General features: G+C 38.5%; 1 protein-coding gene across 6 annotated transcripts in view; it reads right to left on the minus strand.

Moving 5' to 3' along the window:
- Nucleotides 1-420: 420 nt before the first annotated feature.
- GSK3B (glycogen synthase kinase 3 beta) overlaps nucleotides 421-22,133 on the minus strand; it is a 215,096-nt gene continuing 193,383 nt past the window's right edge. For 2 of the 6 annotated variants that reach the window (XM_069554987.1, XM_069554971.1), the window contains 3 exons: nucleotides 18,784-18,882; nucleotides 15,694-15,746; nucleotides 2,908-3,084 (listed from right to left, as the gene is read on the minus strand). In XM_069554987.1, the coding sequence (XP_069411088.1) occupies nucleotides 15,736-15,746; nucleotides 18,784-18,882 (110 nt within the window). In that variant the 3' untranslated portion in view covers nucleotides 2,908-3,084; nucleotides 15,694-15,735. Of the gene's footprint in view, nucleotides 3,085-13,737; nucleotides 13,788-15,693; nucleotides 15,747-18,783; nucleotides 18,883-22,133 lie in introns of all 6 variants that reach the window. The other 4 variants (XM_069554962.1, XM_069554953.1, XM_069554995.1 and 1 more) reach the window with 3 other exon arrangements.

Genomic DNA, 22,133 nt, shown 5'->3' on the forward strand with positions numbered 1-22,133 from the left:
TTTCCACTCCTGAGCATGGTAACTGTGGAAGGGGCAAAGACACTGTTATGAGTGAGCCATTATTTCAAAGGGAAGGGGGTGGGACAGGGAGACATGGATATTGAGACCAATTAGTATCTGCAAAATGAAAAACAGAAACGAAAAAACACACACATGGAAGCGAAGGCACTCCAAACTATATAGATACACTATACATTGCTAGAGTTATTGTTACAATAATACAGGCCGGTACCTGCTGTACAGAGTTAAAACTATATGGCTTTAAAAAGCTCGTCTACAATTTGTCTGATTATTAAACAGAATCACTGCCCTGAACAGTAACTTTTTGCTCATTAATAACAGTTCCTGGGTCCACATATTTACATACAAAACAATAGAACTTAAATTTAAAAACATTGAAAGAAAATATAATGTACAAGCTTGAATTTGGTGAGGAGCTTTTATTATTATTATTTACAAAAAACATTATTCAGAGACCTGGATCCCACTTGTATAAGAGTTCTGTGATCCCACCATGATCCTTGAGAAAGAAAAATCACGAACCTCAGCCCTCACACATACACAATTAAAATGAGAGAAAAACTTGACTTTTCTCTCTTCTCTTATCCCATTTACAGCGGGAAGTGTTTCCTAAAAGAAGCACAGATTTTTGCATTCTCCAGCAAGTATATCAGTTCAGAGCACTGTCTGTGTCCACATGTCTGGCTGGGTAGTTTGGTCTCAAAGTAGGTCCACTTCTCTGTCACAGACCTGCCATCCAGCTTCTTTATCAACCCTTTCTGAAATGGTCTATCAAAGCCATTCCCTTTAAGAATTAATGCTGTCAAATACTTTGATTCAGACTTCTTTCAAATCTTAATTTGCTCTCAGAAGCTCATTACGAAAAGTAAAATGCAATTTGTTTGATTTGGTTTGAGTGAGTGTGTTTCCTTTCTCATGAACTCTGATATAACCAGAGGTTGGAGAAACCCTTCTGTGGCTTAAGAGCTTAGCTAGACAGTGAGTGAAAACCAGGATGGCTCACAGGTGCCTCTCTGGGTACTGGTTCACGTCAGCAGGCAGTACGACTCTCTTGGAGAGTCACACACACTTGGTTAAGAAGCAGGACAGGGTGCTGGGACCTGCGTGAGGGCTGCCAAGAGACTCCACTTCCGAATCACCTGGAGGGCAACGCCCCTAACATGACCTAAGGTGACAACAAGGAGGGTGAAAGGTTACAGTCTGGGGCTCAGCTCTGCAGCCCAACAGTTATCAGCTAACCTTGGAAAGGTGTGTGGGGAAGGAAGGTAGGCGGGAAAGGCGGCCATCACTCAAGTGATCTTTAAATGTAAAGTACAACTGATTGTGCCTTAAAGATTCATAGGTCAAGTAATGGCCCATAAGCACCAAGGTGTCTAAGGTTCATTTTAGAGTATATAAGGCCCACATAGATGTCAACCTTAAAAATATAAAACAAACCAGCTGTGAAAATCTATTTCCTTACTGCCAACGTAATCCTTCAATTCTCCTTGCTTTCCAAGGAATATTGCTTTTTCTTCAAAAACAGAGACTGAGTCTTACACTGTTCACTGATTATATGAAGAAAACAAAAACTCTTAACTAGGTGTAGGGGGAAACATCCTCATGCTTCAACTAGTCAATTTTGATATTGTGGACAAAAACAGAAAGACAGAACAAAACAAAAAAACCCCAAACAAAAGGCAGCACTGAATCTATGTATATAACACATATACACACATTTATATAATCAGCTTTCCTATAAAGTCAGCAGGTACAAGTGACTGTTTATGTCATTTTCATGTGTAGTTTTTAATATTCCTACCATCTAAAATCATCACGGCCTATCTCACATGCATCAATAAATAAAATTTAAAAAGCTTGAGGTTAAAAAAGCTGAAATTAAATACAGATTCTGGATTTGGAGTTAAAATTAGAACTATATGCAGAATGTGGCAATTTCTGCAAGCTCAATTTGCAATTAAAAAATACGAAAAATAAACCAGTAGACTGTTACAATTCACATTATTTAACTACAATGTCCTCTCAAGTGTATCTTTCCAAGGGAAGCAACTTTAGAAAATAAAATCTGGACAAATTCATTCACAGTGGTGAGATCTGCCCGGCCCACCCTTCTCCTCCAGGTTTATCAGCTTTTGACCTCTGCAGCCAGAGTGGCCAGCTCAACACCCTTCTCAGTCTTCTCCTAGGTCACGAGATTAAAACTGTACTAAGTTTTATAGAGAACCTTTGGTCAGGCAAACAAAGACCCACACAAAGAGCACACACGCTTCTCCCCTGACAGCTTCGGAAGTTTCTTTACCTACAGAAGTTTCTTCACTACTAGCACTGATTAAGAGTAAAATAAAACCTTGACATTAATTAAGAATTTTCCCCATATAGATTCAAACTTTATTGACCTCCTGGGTTACAAATGACACACATTTCCTTTGTCTGCCACACCTGCCATTGACATGCCAAAGGCAAGTCTTCAAGTACCCGAGGATATGGATTAATTTTACAAGTGACATTTAAGTCCCCAATGAGTTACACCTGCTAAGCTCCCAACCAATTTCAAGCTGTGCACTATACCCAAGTCTTACACTTGACTTTAAAAGAAAACAAAGTTCAAAAAAACTTCAGCACAGAACAAAGTCTTCTTTTGTGGAAGGGGCATGAGGCAGGAGTCCTGTTTTTAAAGTATACAACAGCAGACTTTTGATAAAAAAAGATTGTCGTGGGAGAGAGATTGTGTGTTCTAGTGCTCCGCTTTCCCCCTCCCCACAACCCCTCCCACCCCCTGGATCTCCCTCAAGTGAGAATACAATGAAACTGGTTTGTATTTATAGATATTTTACAAGGTTAAATAAGAACAACAATAATAATAAAAAAATTGAACACTAAAATGAATAGGTTTTTTTTTCTCTTTTTAATTTTCTTTCCAATCGTGACCAGTGTTGCTGAGTGACACTCAAGTAAACTGGTGGTTGTTCCTGTGCAGCTGGCTGCTCGGGACTGTTCAGGAGGAGTCGGAAGCTGATGCAGAAGCGGCATTATTGGTCTGTCCACGGTCTCCAGCATTAGCATCTGCAAATTGAAAGCCCCAAGAGAGAGCATGAACAGTGCTGTAATACACCAGAGAGAAAAGAATGTGGCCTCAACTGTGGACTGAGAGCAGTATCTGGAATGCTGTTTTAAATATGGCCAATACTATGATATTTCAGTCCCTCTGCTGGATCCTCAGGTTGGGAAATCTGTTGTGGGCCCTAGAACTTTTGCAGCAGTGCGAGAACTTCTTTGGTATAATTGTTCTCCAGTTTGTGGGTTGTCTGCTAGGCAGTCTACGGTGGGGCTAATGGTGACCTCCTCCAAGAGGATTTATGCCACATGCTGCACCTCCCAGGTCTGCTGTAGCCAGAGTCCCTCTCTCTGTGGCAGGCCACTGCTGACCCGTGACTCCACAAGAGGCGCTCAGACACTCAAAGACAGGTCTGGCTCAGTCTCTTGTGGAAAATTCTTAAAGAGTTGGGAATACCAGACCACCTTACCTGCCTCCTGGGAAACCTGTATGCAGGTCAAGAAGCAACAGTTAGAACCAGACAAGGAGCAATGGACTGGTTCCAAATTGGGAAAGGAGTACGTCAAGGCTATACATTGTCACCCTGCTTATTTAACTTATATGCAGAGTACACCATGCGAAATGCAGGGCTGGATGAAGCACAAGCTGGAATCAAGACTGCTGGGAGAAATATCAATAACCTCAGATAAGCAGATAACACCACCCTATGGCAGAAAGTAAACAGGAACTAAAGAGCCTCTTGATGAAGAAAAGAGTGAAAAAGCTGGCTTAAAACTCAACATTCAAAAAAATTAAGATTATGGTATCCGGTCCCATCACTTCATGGCAAAGAGATGGGGAAACAATGCAGTGACAGACTTTCTTTTCTTGGGCTCCAAAATCACCGTGGACAGTGACTACAGCCGTGAGATTAAAGGACATTTGCTCCTTGGAAGAAAATGATAAACCTCAACAGCATATTAAAAAGCAGAGATGTTACTTTGCCAACAAAGTTACGTCTAGTCATAGTTATGGGTCATAGTTTTTCCAGTAGTCATGTATGGATGTGAGAGTTGAGATATAGAAGGCTGAGCACTGAAGAATTGATGCTTTTAAACTGCAGTGTTGGAGAAGACTCTTGAGAGTCCCTTGGACTGCAAGGAGATCAAACCAGTCCATCCTAAAGGAATCAGTCCTGAACATTCATTGGCAGGACGGATGCTAAAGCTGAAGCTCCAATACTTTGGCCACCTGAAGTGAAGTGTTGACTCACTGGAAAAGACCCTGTGCTGGGAAAGACTGAAGGCAAGAGGAGAAGGGGACAACAGAGAAGATGGTTGGATGCCATCACTGACTTGATGGACACAGCTCCAGGAGATGGTGAAGGACAGGGAAGCTTGGCATATTGCCATCCACGGGGTTGCAAAGAGTCGGAGTCACGACTGAGTAACTGAATGACAACAACAATGCTATGAAATATGAATTTCTTTCTGCATAGATCTAAGTATGTGCCTTGGATGAGTCTCAGTGCAGGGAAGATGGTGCCTCTGCATAAGCTACAGACTTATGCCAGAGAACATTTCTATCAAAGCTCTTGCCATAGCTGGGATTAGCACAGGATGAATATGCAATTGGAATCCAGCTTACCTGAAAATAAATGAACAGTGCACAGCTTGGAAAGCTTGCTAGAAATTCTGAATGGTGTTATAATATGCCATCTGCTTAAGTGGGTGAATGAGTGGAGGCAATGAAAGCAATATGGGTCAGTGTTGACAGGCAGAAGCACTAAGCGTAAATCAAACTCAACTGCTTGCTTTCTAAGTATAGTCCTTCTCCATTATTCACAGAAATGGAAGACACAACCAGCAAAGAAATAGCCACTGAAGGACCAATTTCATTATTCAATTCAATAAAGCATCTTAGAGTGAAACGTCAGAGAACTTGAGCTTACTTTGCCTAATACTCTGGGAATACATATATCTTTACTACTTAATCCACGCCCTCCCCCCAACACATATACTTTTTAAGCTTCACTATTATTTCATAGCCTCCAGTAACATTTAAAAAGGTATTTAACTGTGTCCAGATTGGCTCTCCATCGTGGGTAGGCAACATACTGCTGTTTCAGTGGCTAGTCAAGTTGCGTCTGTCTTACACACATGACTGGGATATATGGCTAGGCAAATTTCCTCTCAAAAACTTCACACTAAACCCTGATCAAGATGAGAGGTGGCCTGACTGAGATGGGCAACTTCCAAGAGCCACCATCCTAGAAGTCCGCCACTCTTGGCCATTCAGGCTGGTGACACCAACAAAACAGACTCGAAGTTCTATCTCCCTCTGGAGACTGTAGCTCTCTTGTATCCTGAGTAAATTTTATGGCAGAATGCAACATTTGGTCCTTGAATCTTTCTACTTTGAATTTTTTAGCTGAACAGGAAACGGACCCCAAGGACACACAGCAATTCTAGCTTAAGGAACTCTTGCTGTTCAGTTGCCCAGTCGTGTCTGACTCTGCGACCCCACGGACTGCAGCACACCAGGCCTCCCTGTCCCTCACCATCTCCTAAAGTTTGCCCAAGTTCATGTCCACTGGATCGGTGATACCATCTTGCCATCTCATCCTCTGACACCCTCTTCTGCCCTTAATCTTTCCCAGCAATAGGGACTTTTTCAGTAAGCTGCTCCCATCAGGTGACTAAAATACTGGAACTCTTAAGGATTAGATACTCAGCTTATCATTTTGATAGCTACTCTTTAAAAACTATACTTCCTTCCAAAGTATCTGATTATTCCTTTAAACAATCTGCCCTTAAACTTAACTCAACCTTTGGGGAAGAAATGTTTCCATCTCTTAATATGAATGGTTGTGTCCATTCGTTTTATTTCCTTCAAAACAGCTTCTAATCCTCTTTTCATGCAAGTAAGTGCAGGCATTATGACATGAGGGTCCATCCATTAGGTCCACATTGCCCATGGCATGGCATCACATTAATTTATCTGTATGGCTCAAGGACAGGTGGGCAAGAAAGGATACATCTTATTTAACGTAGAACCTATGTTCCAAAGGCAGGTAAACAGTCTCTCACATTAACCAGTTAGTAACTGTACCTAATACTTCATTCATAACCCCTGTTTTTTCTTGTACATGCCCTGTTTATCAGGAGTTTTGTTCTCAATGATCATTCAAATTCTGTGTCTCAATAACCTAACATCAATTCCTATTCAGGCCACAGGTTCCTATAAGGCTTCTGCAGGAAAAATGTTTGTTTTCATAATTTAGGCACAGGCTGTGTTAAAAACTCCTGAGAAAGCCTGGAAGGCACGAACGTATGTCAGAACATAACGCTCCTCACAAGCCCTGCCATTGCAGCATCTCTCATGCTCTGGACGGCACTCAGAGCCTATGCATGATTGTCATCAAACAGAACTTCTCTCTCCTTTTTAACATGTAAGGGTGACAGGTGAAACTGTCAGATTACGGTCTTCCTCAGGTCTTCGAGATCCACCAGTCATCGGTAATTTATCAGCACACATACTAGCATCGTCACACCCCTGGCCATGCTGGTCATTAGCTATCGGCCAGCACTCACCAGGACTCATCCACGTTTCCAGCCAGCCCATTATTACTCTTTGGCAATATCCTATTTAGCTACTAATCTGCCAATGACCTTGCATTAGCTATTACCTATGACTTTATGACATTCCCAAAACTAGTCTCCTCTTCCTTGGATAAATCCAAAGACCTGCTGAAATGATTATAATAAAAAGCACAAGCCTTTTAAGTGGACATATAATCAGAAACAAAATCACCTTCTGAATGATAAAATTTAAGACATTCATATTCCTCAGGTTTGTAATTTAATGATCTCTTATTTTTCTTTGAGTCATTTCCAAATCATCTGATAAGTAAAATTTTAACAGCTAATTACTTTGATTAAATTATTCCTGATATCTAAAATCACAGCACTGAATTCATTCATCAAAAACAAAACCGAAAAAAACCCCCAAAATCTTGGCCCAGTGCAATGAACTCTACTTAAAACCAGGTTATAAAAGTCTTTGCTGAGAAAAAGAACAGAGTTCTCTATTATTCAGAGGGATATAAAACAAACATAGGGAGGAGAAAAGCAAAACAAAAAAACGATGTGAACTTCCGTAAACTCAACAGTAGCTCCAACAGATTGTCTGGTTTATTGAATTAGCAAAGCTATGTTTTTAAAGTTCTTCTTGGTATATGCTTATTTTGATCCCACTGTCAGTTTTGTATATTTGTTTACAGAGTTGAATCTGAATTAACATGGACCCTCTATAATTTAAATGTTCATTAATTTAAAATTCTGATAAACGGTCACTAGACTTTGTTTACTGAAATTTCTATAACTTTTCAAACATTTAAATAGTAACTATTTTTTTATATTCTTTTCTAAAAATATTCTTTTCCACTATGTTTAATCACCGGATACTGAATATAGTTTCCTGCGCTGTGCAGGAGGACCCTCTTGTTTGTCTGTCCTGTGAAAGAGTTTACATGTGCTAATCCAAAACTCCCAGTCCTTCCCTCCCCTCCCCTCTTCCGCTATGGCAACCGCAAGTCTGCTCTCTATGTCTAAACAGCAACTCTTTAAAAGCAACAAAACTCATCTTGATTCTTCATTCCCTTCCCTTTACATATGTACTGATAAAAGTGATGAAATCTGGCATTATGATTTTAAAAAAGGCTAAGATTGTTTATCTTCCTTAAGTCGTATCCAATTTCACAAATGTTTTTTCACAAATATTTACTAAGTATGAAACTCCACTGTACAACTTAATAGCTGTGTGATTATGGAACAAGTTATTTAACCTCTCTACCCACAATTTCCCCATATGTAAAATGGTGATAATACTACCGTCTATGTAATAAGGCCTAAGAAGTGCTTAGTAATTGTGCAATAAATGGAAAGATAAAAGAGACATCTAGAAATACACAAATGTGTAATTTAGTGTGACTGCAATAACCACCACCATCACCACAGCATCAGTGATGGCAGCTGCTGACATCTGGGTGCTTATCAATGTGCCAGATACCATACCAAGTGCATGGCAAACATGTCATTCAGCCCACACTATAAGAAATAGGCACAACTGTTGCACTCATTTTGAAAACGGGAAAACCGAATGCACAAAGAAATGATATAATTTGCCCAAGGTTACAGAGGTAACAAAACTGGGAGAGCAGAGCACAGAGGGAACAGAGGAACAGAATGATTACCTTTAAGGGCTGTAGGAGACAAGCAGAAAAGATTTCCTATCAAAGGGAGAAGAGAGGGCTTTTATTCAGACCTAACCCCTATGTAATCCAATATAATTTACAGAGTCTACTTCTATTAACCAAAGGGTTATTACATTAAAATAGATCAGTGAATTTATAATAATAAAAATCACCAGTATGGTTATTTTATTATCTAATTTTCAAATAGTTTGAATAGGATACACAGAGATAAAGGTGTTTTGTAAACTATAAGTGCAGTCACTCACTCTTTGTGACCCCATGGACTGTTGCCTACAAGGTTCCTCTGTCCATGGAATTCTCTAGGCAAGAATGGGTTGCCATTTCCTTCTCCAGGGAATCTTCCCAACCCAGGGATCAAACCTGGATATCCCACATTGTAGGCAGACACTTTACTGTCTGAGCCACTAGGGAAGATTATTTACTGATTTCCAACATTCCTAGAAACCAATGCTCATGACCAGCCCTCTGATATACCATAAACCAACAAACCAATGATGGATTTAAGGGTGAAAGGTGAGAACAGTCAGCTTTGGGGGAAGAAGGGATAAGATCATTCTTTTTACACTGTGGTAGCCACCCTCCAAGATAGCTTCAATGAGGCATGCACCTCTTGATATCTATATCCTCATGTAATCCCTTCCTCTAATAAATAGGGCCGGCCTATGTAACATACAGGATATCAAAGAAATAATGGTGTGTGACTTCCAAAAGTCTGGACATAAAAGACACTGTGGCCTCCACCTTGTCCTCCTTGGATCACTTGGTCTAGGGGAAGCCAGCTGCCACAACATTAGAAACTTGTATAGTGCTATAGAGAGGTTCACACAATGACGGGCTGGGCCTTCTGCAAATGCCAGCACAGATTCACTCCCCACAGGAATGAGTCATCCTGGAAGTAAAGCTTCCAACTCCAGGCAACAATCCTTCAGATGCCTGCAGTCCTGGTCAACATTTTGGCTACAACCTCATGAGAAACCCTCACCCAGAATTTCACAGCTAGGCTGCACAAAAGCTGTGTGAGATAATAAATGTTTACTGTTAAGCTGCTAAATTTGGGGGTATCTTGATACATGGCAGTAGATAACTAATGAATACATTTTCACAAGCCAATGAGAGCACTACCAAGCAAGTTCCTCTATATTTGGTATGCTCCTGATAAACTGTTCAAGACACGAAGACTGCACCAGTTGTTCATTTGGTTTTCCCCTAATCCTGAGAAGAGTCTATGGTTCTATGGCTCTGGTACTGGGTATGGCAAAGGGAGCTTGTACATGTATTGAGACCCATTTTATTCTGTATGACCTCAGAGGTAAAAATGACAAGTTGGGCAATCCTATAGTGAAACTAAGGGCAAAGCTCTAAAGTATTAGGTTCCCCCAAGAGTACACCAGGCTGTGACTTTTGTCCTAGAGTAGATTTTTATGTACAGAATTCCATATCTGATATACATATTTTCCAGGAGAGGAGTCACAGTTTTATTTTCAGAGTCTTAAGAGATCTGTAAGAGCTGCTAGATAATTGAGTCATGGATTTGATGGGCAGCTGTCTCAATACTGAGGAAACTGCACCATCTGGTTGCTTAGGTGGTAAACCAAAAGTTCTCACTGTGATCCTTTACTCTTACACTCCTGCCAACGCATCACCAAGTCCTGTCCATTCTCCCTCCAAATGTGTCTGATCAAATGTGTAAAATGGGGAGGGGAAGGAGTGTGAAGGGAAGGTCCCACATTTATAAACGGGCCAAAAGGTTTAAACAGAAAAGCAGAAAATCAAGGAACAGGTCAGGTGGAAAAGGACGGAGAACAAACAAGGGAGCTGGGGTTCCAAAGGTTCAATATTCCAGAACTATAAGTCTATAAAAGTTAAACCTAACTGATACAAGTGTTCACTGTCTGGCCCAACAGTAATAATGGAAATGTTCTATCTGTACTCTCAAATAGGATGACTGCAAGCTACATTTCGTTATTTAAATTTAACTGAAATTAAATAAAAATAAAACAAAGTTCCTTATTTACTCTAAACATGTTTTCAGTTTCTCAAAAGCTATAAAATCATTATTGGCATATCAGTGAAAGAGCATATTTCAGATATATCAAATCCTTTTTTGTGCTTTATGTGTAAAATATACTTGGGAACTTTAAGTATACTTTACTTACTTTATTATGCTCTCCTAAGCCCATTTTGTGCATTTCTATTCATGAGCCATCCTAGTTTTATAATTTAGAACTGGCTCATGACAGCTCAACTCCTCTAAAAGATAAAGTTTTGGAGCCTTGGGCTATGTTGTATGTACTGTTTACACCCTAAGATCCTAAGCCTCTTGATGAAAGTGAAAGAGGAGAGTGAAAAAGTTGGCTTAAAGCTCAACATTCAGAAAATGAAGATCATGGCATCTGGTCCCATCACTTCATGGCAAATAGATGGGGACAGTGGAAACAGTGTCAGACTTTATTTTTGGAGGCTCCAAAATCACTGCAGATGGTGACTGCAGCCATGAAATTAAAAGACACTTACTCCTTGGAAGGAAAGTTATGACCAACCTAGATAGCATATTCAAAAGCAGAGACATTACTTTGTCAACAAAGGTCTAATCTAGTCAAGGCTATGGTTTTTCCAGTATGGATGTGAGAGTTGGACTGTGAAGAAAGCTGAATGCCGAAGAATTGATGCTTTTGAACTGTGGTGTTGGAGAAGACTCTTGAGAGTCCCGTGGACTGCAAGGAGATCCAACCAGTCCATTCTAAAGATCAGTCCTGGGTGTTCTTTGGAAGGTATGATGCTAAAGCTGAAACTCCAGTACTTTGGCTACCTCATGCGAAGAGTTGACTCACTGGGAAAGACTGATGCTGGGAGGGATTGGGGGCAGGAGGAGAAGGGGACGACAGAGGATGAGATGGCTGGATGGCATCACTGACTCGATGGACATGAGTTTGAGTGAACTCTGGGAGTTGGTGATGGACAGGGAGGCGTGGCGTACTGCAATTCATGGGGTCGCAAAGAGTCAGACATGACTGAGTGACTGAACTGATAAGGTCCTAATCTTAGATGTTCCCATTCAAGCCTGTTCCAAGTGGAAATGCCTCTACTTAAAACTAGGTCTCACATTAGTGTTATTAACTGACACATGAACAAGCAACACTGTTACTCACAAAGAAAGGTATATCCCAATGTTACATTTAAACTAAAATCATACTCTACACTAATGAAATCAAAGTATCAGCAGTAAGGAAAAGGATTTGATTTTTGTTTTTTCTCTTTATAATGTCTATCATGATTTTGATAATTTTGTGTGTATCATAATGAGGAAGCACTTCTCAGCAAAATTATCAGCACCTCTCTTATCATAATAATATTACAAGGAAAAGGTGTGGCATGAGATACCATGGTGCATCCAGTCATTTAAAAAACAGAACCGAAATTCAGGAACCAGTGAGGCAATCAATCTAGCAGCAAACCTGGAGGGCTTATCAACAATACTGTTTATACTTGGTCAGCTGGCAGCAGAGAGATCTTAACTGCTGTTGTGTTCAGGGGCAGAACACTTAATTAGGAGGCTTGGTTGTTCAAGGTAAAAAACTGAAAGCCATGGAGACAAAGGATGTGTTTTCTATCTTTTAAGTTAAAAAACTTAGTTGAGGAATGAAGAATAAGAAAAGGCATATGAATATAAACAGGTGACTTCAAGTAAGGAACTGAGGAACACTGGAAGAATACCCAGAAGAATGTCTGATAGGATATTCACCAACTCAATCAAGATTTTACAATACTTTTGGAGGAAGGAGGAAAAACCCAGGTAAAAGTTTTGACTTAACAGGAAACAACATGTTTTACATTAAAATAAGCAATTTCCTAGAAGTGATACTTAGTACTGCTGTGGTGAAAATAATACCAAGATGGTATGACTCTAGGTATCTATATGCAAACTCAGTAAGTGAACTTGAAATCCTAACAGAGGGTAGATACAGTCTTAGATACAGTCTCATCAGTGTCAGTGACATATGGATGGAAGTCTATACTTCAAAACTTCAAACACAGAGCCAATAGGAGGAAATGGGCATAGAACTGTCCCTAACAAAGATACCCACCTTCTTCATCTACTAAGTTGGAAATGCATAAAAATACAGATGTGCTCATGTACATGCTGTCCTCCCACCTCCCTCACCCTGCCCCCCACCACTCTGGGCCGGCTAGTGCTGAAGTAATGGAGAAATGAAAAAATATGTGCATTACCAGTATAAAATGGGACAAGCTTTCTGGACGACAATTTGACAGTATGTACTAAAAATTTTAAACTTCCTTACACCTTTTGACTTAGGAATTCCTCTAAAAACTGAGGCACAACTCAAATGTCCATTAAGGAATTAGTTAAATAAATTATGGTATAGGCTTAGAATACTAGCTGAATACTGTAAAGTCATATATCACCTTCCTCCATATACTATAAGCCCATTAAAAAAAAAAAAGCCAGTCTCTGTCCACTCATAACTAGACTAAAATATACAATATAGTGTTACCTTTGATTTTCTTTGGAAGTGAGAATATGGAGAGTCTTATTTTCTACAATAACTAGATATTATGGGTTTTTTTTCATACATAACTAGACACTATGTTTTTAATAGAGAAAAATCCTTACATTCAGATTAAGATAAAGCGAAAACAGACAGGAAGAGTTCCGAAGACCACTACCTGAGGGCATGCACTGTGGATTCCACAACTAGACAGGAGATGGGTGCAGCTTTCCCAGTGCACATTAGGAAAGTGCCACAGGCCGCGATACTTGGGGAGGGGGTGAGGGGAGGGGACTGTCACTTCAGAAAAGTAGATATTCAATACACTGACTCAACGTAACACTTTATTTGTCAAATGCAGTGGAGACAAACAATCGGAGAAATTATTCTGGGTTTAATTCTGTCCAGCTAGAAAAAAACTGGCTGGTGATGGAGAAGGTGGCAAGGTGACAGGAATTCTGTGGTAAAAAATAAGTGTAACAGAAAAAGGGACCACTAGTCCTGGCTAAATCTGAACCATGACTTTAGCAAAATGCATTTCAAAAAGTTCAGGGAACAGATAAGTATGATTTTGTAGTTAGAATCTTCAAAAGGGGCTAATACCTGACAGGAAATAGAAAATTATAAAAAACAAAATTCTGACCAACCAAATAACTGCATACACTCTCTCTGCAAAGTAAAACGAGAAGGACCAAAGAACCCAAATAAAAGGGTTTTTCTTGATGAGCTCATAATTTATAAAGTAGGGCACACATCCCAGGAAGAATAGAAAAATAAAACTGTGAACCTGTCAGAACAAGCCAAATTCAGTTTAAATGAGGTTAACAGTAAAAGGTTTTCAAAGCAAGACCAAGAAAAGTTAAGCCCCCTGACCAGGTAAAAAGACAGAGAAGACAGACCTTGTCCAACTCTTATCATGATTCCCTTTTCTGTTAGAAGGGTTTTCAACCTGGAAAGGATATAACAAAAATCCTAATAAACAAAATGCAGCCCAAGGAAGGTGAGGGAAATCTATACATTTTAAATGTCTTTAAACCCAGAATCTATAGTCTAAAAACACATTCTAAAACGAATTACAGAAATTCAATTTACAAATATTTAAGCACTAGAAATTCCCTGTAAGTCTTCAACAAAATTTTTTCATTTCCATCTTTGACACAGTTTCTTTCTTGATGGAAAAAAATCTGAAAGTTTTCTTGACAAAAACAAAGATTTTTTTTACTAATTTCCATAACATTAGTATATAAATGAATATTGTACAGTTGGTCTCTAGTTAAGCAAACAACAAGAAGGGTAATTTAGAGTTATTTACAGAGCATTAGAAGAATAATCCCTAGTAAGCCTTGTCTAGTCCCATTTAACATCAGTAACCTTGGTAAAGGCAAAAAAAAAAAAAAAAAATCTAGTAGGCTCTACCTTGTCCTCTTTGATATATTTTATTAGTTGCTTAGAGACAGGCCAAAAATTGGTATGTTTATAAAAATGTGCAGATGACAAATAACTATATAGAAAATCTAACATTCTGATATTTTAGAACATATTCAGGATTAGGATTTAAAATTCTCATTAGTATGGAGAAGATGCTAGCCATAGCCATTATTAAAATCTGAAGGACTTTTGCAAATAAGAATTGGGTTGGTTTTCTATAATGCCAGAGTAGGATCATTGAGTGGAAGAGATATATATAAGGGAATAAATTTCTAACAAAGTGATATAAAGATCGAATGTGCTACTGAATATTCTAGTTTCTGAATATATACAAGTATGGGACACTAGCTTTCAGTAGATAATAAGGAGAGTAAAATGAAGTCAGTGGTTTTCAAATTTCTTTTAATAGCAGAACCAATGCACTGGAAGAAACCTTACCCAGAGGACTAATACGAAACAGAGAGAAAATTGCTTCAGCTGAAATTCCCAACTACATCTTACACTCATCTGGCACTGGATCAGATGATCTCTAAAGTAATTCATATATGATCAGTAAAACTATAACTCCTGAAGATTTACTATTCTACAGGGTCCAGATGAATGGTCTCCCAAATGGAATGAATGGGAGGATCTGTTGGGGGTGTGGAGAAAAATCAGATAGATACAAACACTGAAATCAGAAATTATACCTTATGGTCTGAGAACAGTGTGTACACTTTTCAGAAGTTTCTTGTGTCAGTCAGAGCCATGGTCAGATATAATGCCCCCAGGAACTGACATGTTTTAAAAACGATTTAAACAATGAAAGTTTTTGAGAAAAAAACCACCTCCATATCCACTGATTAACCACAACTGTTTTAATATTTGTATATTTCTATCTAGTCCTATCCACATGCAAATACACATTTAAGTCCAGTTACCAACATGGTACGTAGGATTTTAAACTTTTCTCCACATAATTTAAGATGAATACTTCCACAAATCTAAGTTTTATGATAACTGTCTTTTATAGTTACATAAAAATGGAGATTTCATAATGTATTGAATCATTTTCCTACTGCTGACCACTCAGGTCATATTTGCTCTCCTTTTTGTTATTATGTAACTTGTTTACTCACTAAGTCTGACTCTTGCAACCCCATGGACTGCAGTGTGTGTCCCATGTCGGTAACTGCCTAAACATATATTTGCATGTGGACAGGACTGGATAGAACTAACTACTCTTATTTAGTTAGAGGTACATATTGCAATTCATTCACCCAAATGTGAATTACTGTGATGCTGTAACTAGGGTGGGTGATTAGAAATTCTAATTTTGAAAATTCCAAATTAGAAAAACTTCCAGGTTCAGATTTTCAAGGTCAGAGGCTTTGGAGTTTTTTTTTTTTTCCCATGGCTTTGGAGTTTAATATTTCACTTCTTCATACCTTGGAGCAGACCTGGAAATGCTTTGTCATGTCGGCAGGCATTCACTTCCTCCCTGCTTGGGTGGAGATGGGATGTCCATTTATTCAGGTGAAGCGAGTCATATATTCTTTTGTCATAAAAGGATGGATGTCAACCCTGTCTTTCACATGGTTGGTTTTTAACATTTACGAATCTGTCCTTACTTGGCAATAACAATAAAATGGTGTTAACAGTTTCCTTTCACTGAAGGCCCACCATGTGACCAGGCAAAGTGTTAAGCAGTTTGTACACTTTATATCTTACTTCTCATAACTCTATGTGGTGGCTATTTACTATTCCTATTGTACAGATAAAGAAATTGATGCTAAGAGAGACAGCAAACAACATGTATATTTTAAGATCTTACTAAAGAATGTAACTTATACTACCAAATACTTATTTAAAATATGTATACATGCACATACATATGTATTTACTTAAATCTGGGCCATTAAGGCCATTCAGTCAACCCCTTCATCTAGATGAGCATTTCCTAAGTTATGTTAGGTGACATTACTTGGCTCCCATAACTTTGGCCCCAAAGAAAACTGTTTTGCTTTAACCATATTGTAGTGTTGTGCCTTTAGCTCATACTGAGGGGCATTTAAAAGTTTCCAAATGGAGTCACCATTACATTTACTGCTGAAATAGTGACAAGAGTTTCATTTACTCTCTCTTGTGTGTGCACATGCTCAGTCGTGTCCAATTCTCTGAGACCCGGTGAACTCTAGCCCACCAAGCTGTTCTAGCCATGGAGATTTCCAGGCAAGAATACTGGAGCGGGTTGCCATTTCCTCTTCCAGGGGATCTTCCTGACCCAGGGATTGAACTTATACCGCTTTCGTCTCCTGATTGGCAGGCGGATTCTTTACTACTAGCTTATAGTACCAAATTTGCAGCCCTAAAGGAGAACTACTTCTCAAACAGCAGGGTCAGAAATACTGTGCTTCTCCTAAGCCACCAGTGTGCTTTTCATCTAATGAAATATATGGGAAATTTTAAACAGATAACACTTTTTTATTTAGCCACTAGGAAGCTTACTGAAATATCTGAAATCCTTCCTGGTATTAAGATACACAAGGCATGTATTTCTTTAAACTAATTTTAGCTCTGCCCTTAGTCTACTATTCCTATAAAATTCCTCATATCCTGATCTACTTCAACTTTAAAGTAAACCCTCAGGATCAAAGCCCAATGCCAGTTTCCATATTTATGTTGAAATCTGATTTCAACAGCTATAAAAATGTATATACAGCAGTAAAATTATTTTTTGATGACTGCTGTAACTTGTATCAAAGCAACATCAAAATCAGATTATACTACGCTCCTACCAGGCAGACAATTTGCCCCAAATCTTAGCTATAATCATTAACTAGTATTTCACATTAAGAAAATGATTTAAAATTACCCAAAACTTACCAATCATAATTCTTATTGTATTCATAGTCTAAAACAATTCCTATAAACTAGCTCAACAAGTCAATGTGCTAGTTTGGGATTAGGGCCTATTCAATGTTTTAAATAATCAACACAATCTATAACCTAGGCCAGTGATTTAAGTTGATTAATAGCTCACTGAAGTAATTCTGTTTTCCTTCTAAATACAGGTCATAGTTAAAAGCAAAACAAAAAACCTCTATTTTTTCATTTAAAAACTTCAAAGCATATTTCAGTACATATTTGATTTGTACCATATTACTTGAGGAGAGCATTGCCACTCACTTTATAGATTGAGAAAATGAACAGGATATTACTAAAATTAATGAAGTTCAAATGACTTTCTCAAGGTAGCATGTGCTGATGAAACTAGAACTAGAAAAGAGACCTTTTTTCCTAGACTTTTTCTGGAATGAAGATGGGCCACAGATTAGAATGAAATGTTGTCAATCTTTATTAGCAACATTCAAAAGATTGGATAGGAACAAACAACTCTGTCAGACAACAGGAGGTAGATTTTGACTTCACTGTTGAATGCTAAGAACTAGTAAAAGTGAAGTGGCTCAGTCGTGTCTGATTCTTTGCAACCCCATGGACTGTAGCCCATCAGACTCCTCCATCCATGGAATTTTCTAGGCAAGAGTACTGGAGTGGGTTACCATTTCCTTCTCCAGGGGATCTTCCTAACCTAGGGATTGAACCCGGGTCTCCTGCATTGCAGGTAGATGCTTTACCATCTGAGCCACCAGGGAAGCCGTAAGAACTAGTTAATGCAAGGTTTTATTTCCTGGAGCATAAATGCCCCTGGGCAAACATTAATCTGATCCAACTAGGTTAAATGCAACAGATGATTAAGTAAAAATGGAGTCAGCTCCTGACATCTGCATTTTGGAGGCTGTGGGGGGAGTCCAATTGTGCTACCTATTTCTAACTTCATTTTAGCTGTCCTTCGGAGGACCTTCAGTTCACTCAAGGGTTGAGTATTTTCAGAACATTGTAATGCGAGTAATTTTAATTAAATGAGGTCCCAACATGAACCAGCTCCAGGACCAGCAGTATGCTGCTGCTGCTGCAGTATACCTGAGCTCTAACCTGGGAGATCATTTGGGTATTTTTGGGGGGCAGGGGATAGAAAAGATTTAGTCATATTCTGATCTAAGTCTTAGCTAAATGAATTTGCATTGCAGTTTCAGCCCTTTAAATGATTAAATTACACCAATCTACATTCCAATTTCTTGAACATTTGCCTCTTTAGTATATTAATATAATTTACATTCAGGGTAATGGAATTAAAGTGAATTATCTTCAATAAGATTACATTTCTGAAGACCATTTTCTGCTATAAGCATCTCATTTAATATATTAATCAAGAAATTATACAGAAAGCATGACTTTTAAAATAACAAAGTGACATCACTTATATTATAATAAGATATTTATACCTTATATATAAAGCATTTATGGGGTCCTTTCAGCTTTTTGGAAATTAAAGCAACACTTTATTCACATTTAATCATTTGGCTATGCTATGTTTTTGATAGCTGAAAGGTACTAAACATTCACATTCAACAAATGAGATAAAATGGAGACAAAACCAAATCATGTGTTTTTAGAAGAGACTTCTGTGTCCTCACCTGAGGCTGCTGTGGTATTTGAAGGAGTTGAAGCAGCTGCTTGAATCCGAGCATGAGGAGGAATAAGGATGGTAGCTAGAGGTGGATTACTTGACAGTTCTAGAGAAAAGGTAAAACATATGTGTTAGAGTCCATTCTTAACCCTGTTGTGAAACTATTTTATTGGTATCACTAAACAGAAGACACGGCATTACAACACTGGCTTAACAGAAAAAGACACGGTAAACCTGCATCGGAAACTGAATCATGAGCTAGTAATTGGCCTATAGAGAAAGGCCACCAGTATGTTGTGATACACGACAAAAGCACTGTCTGCTAAAATATCCGTGTATCTCTGAGAACTAAAGATAGGCTGGGGGAAGATATTGGCCAGAAGTCTGAGGATAAGCGTATTAATAAGCTATATTTCCATCGTTCATTAACTTAAATATACTAGGTTTCCCCCCGCTACTCTAACAATATTTGACTGCAGGAGTTGACAGTGACAGGGTCACAGAAAAGAAAATATAACTGCAGTCTGTACACTGGCATGCACAGACCAACTTACTTGATGGCAGGTATGATTTATCCAAACAGTAGTGGAAACAGGATTTAAGAAACATGTTAATACTCATTGCTTTTATTGAAAACAAAAATGTCTACTGAATCCTATTTTGCTTTTTAACTTACTGAGACTGTTACTTTTTAAAAGTTAAAAGTAGGCTTTTATCTGCATGTGAAAGTCTTTGTCAACTGTGTACAAACTGGCTTTCTTTAAAGAATCAAGTGCTGTATATGAATCTTGAGAAATAATTTTAAGATGATATTTGATCTAATAATGTAAACAGTTACTGAGATGTGGTGGTGAGCTTGTACATAAAAGCATCTGGTGTTAATTTCAGGTAACATGATTGTTCTTCCAGTCTGCCTGGGATAACCCTGGTTTGTTCTGGCATTTAACTAGTGAGCGCTCATTTCTACTCTAGTAAGTGTTATTATAAACAATTCTACCTATTATTCTAATAATTTAAAGGAATAATTATACAACCATACTAGCTACAGGAAGGTGTTATCCTCTGAGCTACAAGTAATAATTACAGCATGAACTAAAAAAGTTAGGAAATAGTGTTTTCTTTAAAGCAAAATTCATAGAATAGAATTAATAATTTTAAAGTATATAATTTTGTTGCCAACCAGTCCATCCTAAAGAAGATCAGTTCTGGGTGTTCACTGGAAGGACTGATGTTGAAACTGAAATTCCAATACTTTGGCCACCTGATGCGAAGAGCTGACTCAACGGAAAAGACCCTGATGCTGGGAAAGATTGGGGGCAGGAGGAGAAGGGGACGACAGAGGATGAGATGGTTGGATGGCATCACCGACTCAATGGACATGGGTCTGAGTGGACTCCAGGGGTTGGTGATGGACAGGGAGGCCTGGTGTGCTGCAGTTCATGGGGTCGCAAAGAGACAGACACGACTCAGCAACTGAACTGAAATGAACTGAATTTTGTGGCATTCAGTACATTCACAATGTTGTACAACCATCACCTCTACCTAGTTTCAAAAAATTTTTATCACCCTAAAGGGAAACCTTTAAGCAATTACTCACCATTCATCCCTCCCGCCAGCACCTAACAAGGGGAATATCATTTTAATGCAGAACTTTAAAAATGTTCTGGTACAAAGTCCCTGGAAATATTGACTTATTCAACTTGGTGCCTAAATATCTAAATTTTGTACTAAATCTGATACTCAGATTCTGGTAAAAAGAAGCAACATGCTGATGTCAAGATATACGGAAAATGAATGGCAGGAAAAGCTCAAAACTGAGAGAAGACTATTCATTATCTTTTCCCCTTCAAAGAGAAGACTTAGGTCATCTCATCAAATAATAACCTTCTCTGAGTTGGAAAACCACTGCCTTAATGATCAGGTTTGAAGAAATGCTGTTTTTCTCATAATCAGCTGTAGTAGCTATTTCACTTCTCACTGAGATACAGAAAGAAGCTATGTAGTTTTACTTAAATCAGTCCAATTTTAATGCATCTCACACCTACAAAAACAGGAGAATCCCTGATAATTGTCGGGGCTGATGACTTTACGGTTCTAGGAACAGAAATTAGTGCAAGATGTGGTAATTACTCTTTGGTAATCTAAAAGACAGTCAGACTTACCATCCCAATTAAGACTAAAATTTCCTAAAATAGCTTCTTTAAAGTCCACCCATCCATCTACCCACCCACACCCTCATCCAACTAACAATACTGAGCATGAAAGACTGTTAGGTCCTGGATAAACAGATAAAAAGATAGTTGTCTCTGTCTATTCAACAGAAATAGAAAAATGGAAGGACAATTATACAAATAAGCTGGCAAGAAAGGTACTGAATCAATTCAAGACAGGTGCACTTTTAAATTAAGAGATCCCTATGGCCATGTACCCAACATCTAAAAGAAAATCCAGGGACTTCCCTGGTGGCCCAGTTGCTAAGACTTCATGCTCCCAGTGCAGGGAGCACAGGTCTGATCCCTGGCCATCAGGGAATTAGATCCCACATGCCACAACTAAGACTTTACACGCCGCAAGTAAAGATCCCACCTTTCGCAAAGAAGACCGAAAATCCTGTGTGCCACAACTAGGACACAGCACAGCCAAGTAAAAACATTAAGAAAAAATAAGAAACCATATTATCTTCATTTAAATATTTTTAAAAAGCATATACAGCCTTTTAATTACAGTCCTGTTGTTGACTTTGGGGCACAGATGCTGTGAGGCTATTTTCTTCCTTTTGTAAAAGTATTTAAATTTATTTACTTTTAATTGGAGGACAGTCGCTTTACAGTATTGTGTTGGTTTCTGCCGTATATCAGTATGAATCAGCCAGAGGCATATGTATGTCCCTCCACTCAAGCAAAACATTTGAAAAAAAGTAAATGCAAAAAAAGAAAAGATGACCAGATATTTTAAGAGCTACTGTTGAGATAATCTTTAAAATAAATTGAATATAAGTGGTTTGTGGTCACACACTGCCCACTTTCTCCCATTCACTCACTCATTTACCAAATCATCTATTCTTGTGTATATGCATATCCAATTGAGGGCCATGGTGGTTCTGCATCTAATTCTGGGTAAGGGTGTATATATGCGTGTATGTGTACACACATACATGTGCAAGGCTTGAGAAAAACAATCTTCTTTTTCTCTAGATAATATAGGAAACAAGGAAGCCCATAATAGTACAGTGGGGCTAGCCATGGAGAAGAAGTGGGAAGAATGAGACTGTGTTATCCCAGAGACATGGATCAAAACAAAATGGAAACAGGTTCCAGAAGGTTTTAGAAAACTTAATGTGTGATAAGGATTTCTTCA

The sequence above is a fragment of the Ovis canadensis genome, chromosome 1, assembly GCF_042477335.2.
Source record: "Ovis canadensis isolate MfBH-ARS-UI-01 breed Bighorn chromosome 1, ARS-UI_OviCan_v2, whole genome shotgun sequence".
Taxonomy (NCBI): domain Eukaryota; kingdom Metazoa; phylum Chordata; class Mammalia; order Artiodactyla; family Bovidae; genus Ovis; species Ovis canadensis.